General features: G+C 37.2%; 1 protein-coding gene across 1 annotated transcript in view; it reads right to left on the reverse strand.

The window, feature by feature from the left end:
• The window catches only part of Smp_176090 (fbxl4, putative), a gene marked incomplete at both ends in the record, with an annotated part of 31,413 nt that extends 22,285 nt beyond the window's left edge, over nt 1–9,128 (reverse strand). The window contains 3 exons of the mRNA XM_018791684.1: nt 5,719–5,906; nt 7,577–7,867; nt 9,021–9,128. Of these exons, the coding sequence (XP_018645199.1) occupies nt 5,719–5,906; nt 7,577–7,867; nt 9,021–9,128 (587 nt within the window). The remainder of the gene's footprint in view (nt 1–5,718; nt 5,907–7,576; nt 7,868–9,020) is intronic.
• Between the last annotated feature and the right edge of the window lie 603 nt (nt 9,129–9,731).

A 9,731-nucleotide genomic window follows, 5' to 3' on the forward strand; every position in this document is an offset into this window, starting at 1 on the left:
GAGATCATGAGTCAATTGAAGCTAGACCACTGTGGAAAATTTGGAAGCACTGGACGGCTGTTTCGTTTTATTGTGAGACTCCTCAGCAGTGCGCATCCACGATCCCGCCTCGTGAGATTCGAATCCAGGATCTATCAGTCTCGCGCGCGAGGGCTTAACCTTTAAACCACTGAGTCGGCATCCAACGATGTTAATATCTAACTTCAACCGCTTCACCGAATTGAGCAACACATCGATCATTGTCTTCAGTGTTTCCAGGCTTTCCATGGTGGTCTAGCTTCAATTGACTCATGATCTCAACTATTGAAATTACTATAATATCAACAAAACCCCTTCTGATATTAAAATGAATTACGTAATTATAAAAGCAACACCAATAACAACAATAAAATTAGATCTAAAGACTTTACACACATTTTATTAATTAAATATGTATCTATCACTGTTCTACTGTGGTGTGTGCTACTTATATCGACATAAGTAATATATAACGCTAATCAGGAATAGAATATCTGGCTACAGAAGATCGAGAAGAAGAGAACGAGAACAGAGAAAGATTGGTGTGAAGACGAAAGAATAATGAAGTCTGAGACGATTGACTTATATTTGCAAAAGGAACAGTCAAGTTTGTGACAATTGATTGACATTTTGCAAATGAAGCATTTACTGTATGGTTCTTAGATTTCACTAAGATGTTCTGTAATTTTGCGTTGAAATACATTAGATTGTCCGCACTTGTGTTTTTGTTCAGTACACTATTATCATTGTAAACTAATACAAACCGAACCCATATATATAAAGTTTAATGTTACTACCATGATATTGTTTCAATTTTCAAAATTAAACAGAATAACTAAGATATTCACCTTTATTTCCACGTTGATTAGAATGAAAACTCTTGAAAGATGTGTAAAATATGATATAACTTATATGTACGAGACAAAAGGGCCCTTAATAGCCTTGGTACGGCCAAGAGTGGGGAGGGCCCGCTATCCCTCTCTCAATGCTCTCACACGGCCACGCGTATACAGCCTTTGCCAGGGAGATCCTACTCTCTGCCTTCTCGCGAATTTACTGTTGTTTACGAAATTTAGAGGACGAAAAGCGAATTTCTGGCGCCTTAACGGGATTGGTGGATGTGAAGGACCCATCTAGGGGACTTGGAAAACCCTGATTCCAAACCAATGGTGTAAATGGGCACTACTACCCTGAAGGAACAAATGGCGTATGAACCAATTGTTGGTCACCGGCTACCATGGGACTTCATCTCCTGACGTTGCTTCACTGCCTAGTGGATCAGACTTCTATGTCGAAGGCTCCGGGAGTGGCTCTCTAAGAAAACCACTGCTTCGGTCTGGGCACCTAAGCAGTATCATAGCCCTCATACAATTAAAATGAAATGACAACTTTTTGTGTGGCGCATATATATCTGGTGCTCCCTTGTACAAATATTTATGTGTTTAAACAAATGAATAAATAAAAATGAGACAAAAGTTGCACAAACAACAAATATCACACTCACTTACCGAGATACACACGCGCAACGAAGTAAACTTCTTAAGCCCAAAAAAGAGAAAATATGAAGTAGGACTTCATACTTGACATTGTCACAAATGTTGTTGTCAAGGGAATATTATATGAGAGAAATCCAAAAAATAAAATTTTTGACAATTCATAATTATTATATAGTTTTCTTATGAGAAAAAAAACCAGTTACGATTAATACATCTTACAATCCAACTTAAGATCTGAATGGACTGAGCCGTTTATATTAGATCAGACAGTCAGTCAGCTACAACGTAGGACCAGGCATATATATGCATCGATCCAAGTTGCCGAACATTATGGAAACTTCTTCGACACTATGGAGTTCCTGAAAAGATTGTCAACATTATCCAAAACTCATACGATGGACTACAGTGCAAAGTCGTGCATGGAGGACAGCTGACAGATGCATTTCCAGTAAGGACCGGAGTCAGACAAGGCTGTCTACTCTCCCCATTCCTCTTCCTTCTAGTGATTGACTGGATTATGAAGAATTCGACATCTGACGGGAAATACGGAATACAATGGACAGCTCAGAATCAATTGATTTGGACTTCGCAGATGACCTAGCCATCCTATCCCATACACACGAACAAATGCAGATGAAGACAGCAAATATAGCAGCAGCCTCCGCATCGATAGGCCTCCACATTCACAAAGGAAAAAGCAAGATTCTCAAATGCAACACGGAGAACACCAACCCTATCACACTTGATGGCGAAACTCTGGAAGAGGTGGAAACATTCAAGTACCTGGGGAGCATCGTTGATAAACAATGAGGATCTGATGCAGATGTAAAGGCGAGGATTGGCAAAGCAAATGCAGCATTTCCACAATTGAAGAACATATGGAACTCAAAACAACTCTCAACCAATTTCAAAGTGAGAATCTTCAATACAAACGTCAAGACAGTCCTACTGTATGGAGCTGAAACGTGAAGAACTACTACGACCATCATCAGGAAGGTACAAGTATTTATAAATAGTTGTCTACGCAAAATACTCAACATCCATTGGCCGGATACTATCAGCAACAACCTACTATGAGAGAGGACAAACCAGCTTCCAGATGAAGAGGAAATTACGAAAAGACGTTGGAAGTGGATCGGACGTACATTTTGGAAATCACCAAACTGCATCACGAGGCAAGCCCTAACTTGGAATCCGGAAGGGAAGCGGAAAAGAGGAAGGCCAAAGAACACACTACACCGGGAAATAGAAGCAGATATGAAAAGAATGAATAGCAACTGGAAAGAACTGGAAAGGAAGGCTCAGGACCGAGTTGGATGGAGAATGCTGGTGAGCGGCCTATGCTCCTCGACGAGGGGTAACAGGCGTAAGTAAGTAAGTAAGTAAGATCCAAGTTGCCATACCTCATTAGCACAACAAGATGAACACCGAATTCATAGAAGTAGTTAATTTAGTGGTGGTAATATATAAAAGATAAAAGATAGATAGAATAACACTTTTCAGTGTTTTGCAAGATTTTAAATGTTTACCCATAACTATATTCATAATGACGCGAAAAGTATTCACTGTTTACTTTTTGAATTGAATTGAATTCAATACTCTACGGAACATAAAAGTCCCAAACAATATAACAGGGAAGAGTAACAGATGAAAGACAGTGTACATGAATATACAATCCATAAGAGTAGGGTGTTAAGTGATGTCAAAAATATGCAATCCATTTATATAGCAAGTTGAGCAAAAACTTTTCTTTGATCTTAAAACGTGGAGAGATTAACAGAGGTCAGGAGTTGTTATAAATTCTGTTATTACGACTCAGCTATTCCTATTGCTTAGTATTCTTGGATACCGATTCACTTGACAAGTCCCCAAATCAGAACACGGTTGAACAGGAAAGAAATTATATTCCAAATAATAAGAGTGGATGGAAGTAAGAAACACAATAAGAAATACGTTAGTATCTTTATAGTTTCTACATGGGAAGATTCTAGAGTGTTCTTCAAGTATCGACTAGCGCTGATTGGGTAAGAATTAACCAGTCAGTGTGCGCCAACGCATTCATGCACGGGACATGCTTTAATCCAATCTATGTCCTGCTAACAGATGTAAAACTAACACTACAATAAACGATATTCGAAATAGCGTCAATCACAAAATCTCTAAAAGTATAAAAGTCATGCAACCCCACCTGGGTATTCAGGTACTATCCATATCTTAGGCGAAAGTTAACACCACGACATTCAGAGGGATTGAGTATAACTTGATTAAAAATAGATTACTGTTCAATATGCACTTGGGACTCAATGATTTAAAGAAAATTAAACACAGTAATATCACTCAAAAAAGGAGAAAAATGAGAGGGAGAGAACGGCTTCTTGAAGTACACCCATTCTGATGACTGAACGAGTAGAACACCTCCCTTCATAAATGGTATACTGTTCTCTTCGAGGGAAATAAGGACACAAGAAGTTGGTTATACAACTCCCTGTGTTTAAAAGAGCAAACTTTCTAATATCAGGGATCTTAGAATAGGATAAGAGGCAAAAGTATAATTTAGAAGACTGTGTGTGATACACCTCACTATATCATGACGCAAGACAACAGTACTATCAGAAGTCATCCTTCAGAGCAAACTGATATAGGACAAAATATTCTTTTAATGAATCCTAAAGTGTAAGCAGTTGTTTACTTATCATTTCAAGAAAAGATGTTTCATAATAATTCGATGAAAGTCGATACTTCGTCGGCATTTAGTCATATTCTATTAGAGCCCAATACCTAAGTTCCAACAGGCTTGATAACAAGAAGTCCAGTAGTTTGAAACCTGTTTGTGAATAAAAACACAGAAGGATTCATCTAAATATCTCATTTACATCATTAGTGGTCCACATTATTTGTGTAAATGCTGGGATACTTTTCGGTCTCCCAAACCAAAGAAAATGGTTTTCTTAAAAAAGTTAAGCCCAAAGCCTTTAACTTAAAGGTCTTAACCACAAAGTAGCAAAGTGACATCAGAAGATGCAATTCCAAGGTATTCAGTGTCTGAATTGGGTTTGTACACATTGACTTCCCTAAGATCTGAACGTCCACAAGCATAATTTGTTGGCAGTTATGGTTTTAATACTCTTCTAAGTGAACTCTTCCTGTACATCGGCCGAAAGATCTGAAGATTCTGGGTAAAATTTCTCTCTGGATTGTGTATGTGAGCTGTTGAGCATTAAATGCTGTGTTAAATAGTCCATAGCAGGTCATGTTCACATTCAATCTGGTTAAGCCCTTTTGTTAACTTATTTGTCGGACAGAATCATTCGTACAATAACAGCTTGTCTATACCATTGTACCTTTATTATTGTTGCGCTTGTATGAGTATGTACGCTTGAGCATTGCTTACCACCTATGAGTATATTCATTCGGCTAGCTTTAATGTGAGTCGCTTAATTGATTCAATAATTCATCCATTTTTCTATGTATATATACATGTACATTTTAATCCCATTCATTCGACTCGCACGCTCACTCGCCCGCTTGCTTTTCGGCATTAGACTTTCATTCTTGTTTGGCGTGTCTGTGGTTTCAGTGATCTGTGAGTGGTGTAATAATAAGCGTGATCAACGCTTCGTATTCGTTTTCTGATTTATACACCGTTGAGGGCGTTATCTAGCGACAGCTATGAGGACAAACAATATACAAAGTTTAAGGATTATATCGAATACCGACCACTACAAGTCAAACAAATCAATTTGAAACAATCAATCCTTTCGATCAATTTTGATAGTGTAATAAGAAGATGAAGGTTATTAGAACTATGTGATAGGTTAGTGCAATACATTTCGAACAATCCAGAGTGATGAGGTTTCGAATGGTTTTCACATTATCCTTATCTACCCTTACCCCCCATTTCCGGTCTAGTTGACCTTTTATTTTTATATGTAAATGTTTCTAACAAGTATATATGTGATCAGAGTGTTCGGAATGTGTTGCGCTAATATATCATCTCATAGTTCTGATAATCTTAGTCTTATTATTACACTATCGAAACAAACCAATTCTTGATATCAGTCAGTCAGTCACAACGTTGAACTTCGTACGTACGTACATCAGTTCGAGTTGCCATTGATATATCTTAAAAGTTATATTAATTTACATAAAATTAAGTGTTTAATCAGTCATATTTAATGTAAACAGTATGAAAAAGGACATTTACAAACATCTATGCAATTCATGTATACGTACACTACTTACCGGTAAACGAGTTAATGGTCCATGCCGCCATAATGCATCTTCATTTAAATAAGTAAGACCAAATAATGAAGATTGACAAATTGTACCTGGTGGTAATGCAACTAAATTTCTACTTTGTAATAATAATAAATTCATTCCAACTGGTGGTATCTGAATTAAACCAGAAGATTTACGACGAATACAGATTGGTAATAATGCCGATGATGATGATGATGATGAAGATTTATCTTCATCAATATTTTCATCAGCTAATTGGTCTGGTGATGATTCAAGTAAGCTAGCATCTGAGAACGACAGATCCATTGGCTCATCCGTTAGCTAAGACAGTTAGAAAATTAAGGAGTGAATCACACTGATTCATGGAGGTAAATAGTTAGGTAATAATAACGAACTGAGAAGTAGTTGAGAGATGACAATGGACTTGTAATCCGGCAGGGTTGGATGAAAGTCAAGTATATATATATATATATATATATAATGTTGACTCCATCATCTAGAAGATACAAGTGTTTATTAACAGTTGTCTATGCAAGATACTCCGGATCCGTTGGACAGACACTATCAGCAACAACCTACTGTGGGAGACAATAAACCAGATTCCAGCGGAGGAAGAAATCAGGAAGAAGTGCTGGAAGTAGATAGAACACACATTGAGGAAAGCACCCAACTGTGTCACAAGGCAAGCCCTCACATGGAATACTCAAGATCAAAGGAGAAGAGGAAGACTAAAGAACACATTACTCCGAGAAATGGAGACAGACATGAGAAGAATGAACTAAAAATTGGATAGAACTAGAAAAGAAGGCTCAGGACAGAGTGGGTTGGAGAATGCTGGTGGGCAGCCTATGCTCCATTGGGAGTAACAGGCGTAAGTAAGTAAATTTTACTTAAATGTAAAGTTAGACCATCTAACATATTTTTAGATCCAAGGAAAGAAACATAAGATAAATACCGGTCGCTATGTAGTGAACAATACACGAGTGGGGACAATCGAATGTATGTGGGCACAAAATTACAGAATGTCTCACTAAAATCTTATAACCGTATAGTAAATAGTTAATTTGCAAAATAACAATCCATCGTCTCAAACTTGACTGTTCCTCTTGCAAATTATTGATTTATTTATTTGAAGACAAATATTGGTACAAGAAGGCACCAGATATATATGCACCACACAAAAAATTGTCATTTCATTTAATGATGTGAGGGCTACGATACTACCCAGGTGCCAAAACCGAAGCAGGTGGTTTTCTTAAAGGGCCACTCCCGGAGCCTTTGACCTAAAATTCTGATCCACAAGGCAATGGAGCATCGTGAGGAGATGTAGTCCCATGGTAGCTGGTGTCCACCAACCCGGTTAAAGAGCCGGATATTCGTTTTTCGTCCTCTCAATTTCGTAAATGACACCCCCGCCACGAGAAGACAGTGAGTAGGACTTCCATGGCAGAGGCTGTATAAGCGTGGCCGTGTAATAGCATTTCGAGAGAGAGGACGTGCCCTCCCCACTCTCGGCCGTACCAGGGCATTTGGGAGCAAATATCAGTCCATCGTCCCCGATTATTATTGCTCATGCATTTTCATACCAATGGTGTTTCGTTTCCGTTCTTTCCTTATCAATCTTTTAGTGAATTACATTTAATGCCCGACCATCGTTATATACTACTTGTGTGGATATAAGTAGCCCACACCACAAGTACTTATAGTAAAATTGTGAATTTTTTAAAAATTTAGTTTGATCCTAACATAAAGCAATTAGTATCTATTAAAATAGAAAAATACACAATGATTGTAGCCGAACATAATACTAAGATTATACTTACATTATATGATGATGCTCTTAAACGTGGTGTACACGGTCTTAATAAATCAGAAAAGAATGATAAAGTATTTTGTGAACGATTATTTGATTGTTCTACACTATCTGTATTGACATCAATTGATAATGATGATGACGATGAAGCTTCCAATTGTCCAGGCCATCGTGATATAGTAGTATCTGTTAATTCAGCCCAACCAGATAAACGTACAGCATCAATTTGTGTATAATATTTACATCGTGTACTATCAAATTCAATTCGTAATAAATCCGTTGGATATGGTCGAATATTAGACTAAAAGTAGAATAAAAAGAAATATGCAAGTACTTTTCCAGAATATATAAGTTTGTTTGAGTTGATTATTTGAATCTGCCCATTGCTGTTTATGACTCTAATGGACAAGTCTCAGACATATGTGGATCATATGCTGATTGCCTCGATATTGCCATTAAGTTACACACATTATAAGCAGATATGGATGGTGGCTAGTATTGGAATCTACGACGAGTGTTTTGTCCTATTTGAGACTCGTCATTTAGATCTACCTTTATCCCAGAGTTCTTCACCCCGGGACTCGAGCCCAGTACCATTCTCTCTAAATGCCATCACGTTATCCATTTAACTATTGAGTTCAAATAAACACAACCAATACAAATGAATTTAACTTAGTCCTACTGCTCCTTAGGAGTTATGGACAGAGTTAATGTTAAATAAGTGGGTGAAAATCAAGTGGGATATCTACAATGTCAGATTCTGATTGTGATTCCCATTACGAGCTTAAATCGGTTTCAGAGATGTGGAATAACAAGAGATAGTAACTTGGTAGTTTAAAGTCGAGAGCTCTAGCCTGGCTCGTTAACAAGTAAAGGTTTATGCACTAGGGTTTAATACTAATCACTTACCCTAACCACGGTAGATGGAGTGGGGTTCGAATATGCAATCTGATGCTTCAGGACTATATGTTTGAACAAAGACTACTTCTCCATAATTTCCTATATATGATGTAAGCAAGAACTGTATACATAGCAATGTTATATGATATTTTCATAGTTGAAAGCGTGAGTCAATTGAAGCTAGACCACCATGGAAAACCTGGAAGCACTGAATGGCCGTTTCGTCCTATTATGGGACTCCTCAACAGTGCGCATCCACAATCCCGCACTCGCGAGATTCGAACTCAGGACCTACCAGTCTCGCGCCAGAGCACTTAACCGATAGGCTACTGAGCCGGCATCCAACGGTGTTAATGTCTAACCTCAACCAATCCACGAAGTTGAGCAACCGTTCACCAATTGTCTTCAGTGAGATATGATATTGTAAACTGGAGTGGATGCAGTACGTCTCAAACACTCTATCGCGCCTAATTCTTTTATAGTCAAATTTTAATCAGTTCACATCCATAAACCACAAAAAACGAGAAAATATAGATAGGAAACAAAAATCATACCAATTTTGGTTGAAAAATACGTGATTGAGGTAGATATTCTGAATATTGAACTGTAAATGCATTTTCATCATCATATGGTAATGCAGGTAAGCATCTGTCAGAATACATATTAGATGTTGATCTTGTCCTACAATTAACAATATCTGGACAAGCTAAAGTAGTGCATACATTATTAGAATGATAAGTTAACTGAAGTTGTCGTTGTTGTTGTCGCTGTTGTCGTATACGGTAATGGTGGTCATCATCATCATCATTATCATCGGTATGTTGAAGTTGAACTAATTGATTTTTATCATGATTAGAATAATTTAATTTCCATAATGTAATCCATTGAAGTTTACGTAGATTAACTGGACTATTCTCTGGTTGATGTCTATAACAAGCTGAAATACGTACAATAGCACCAGGATTATAAGTTTCATAAATTTGTAAACACACTGGTATTACTGGTATATCAAAGTATAAATCAACATAATCTTCACTTGTATAATTATCATTATCATCTGGTGTTAAATTGATTGGTTTTAAACTACTTGGACTAATGCGCCACCATTTACCATAAGTTCTCTATAAATACAGAAAATATGTATATAAAGGGATGAAATGTCAATATATATATATGCCTTTTACTCAATGAAATAATAACATCAAATCATTGGATAGATGTATGAATAGAGAAGTCAGTCAGTTACAAAGTAGGACCAGGCACAT

This window comes from Schistosoma mansoni (assembly GCF_000237925.1).
Source record: "Schistosoma mansoni, WGS project CABG00000000 data, chromosome 1 unplaced supercontig 0135, strain Puerto Rico, whole genome shotgun sequence".
Classification (NCBI taxonomy): Eukaryota; Metazoa; Platyhelminthes; class Trematoda; order Strigeidida; family Schistosomatidae; genus Schistosoma; species Schistosoma mansoni.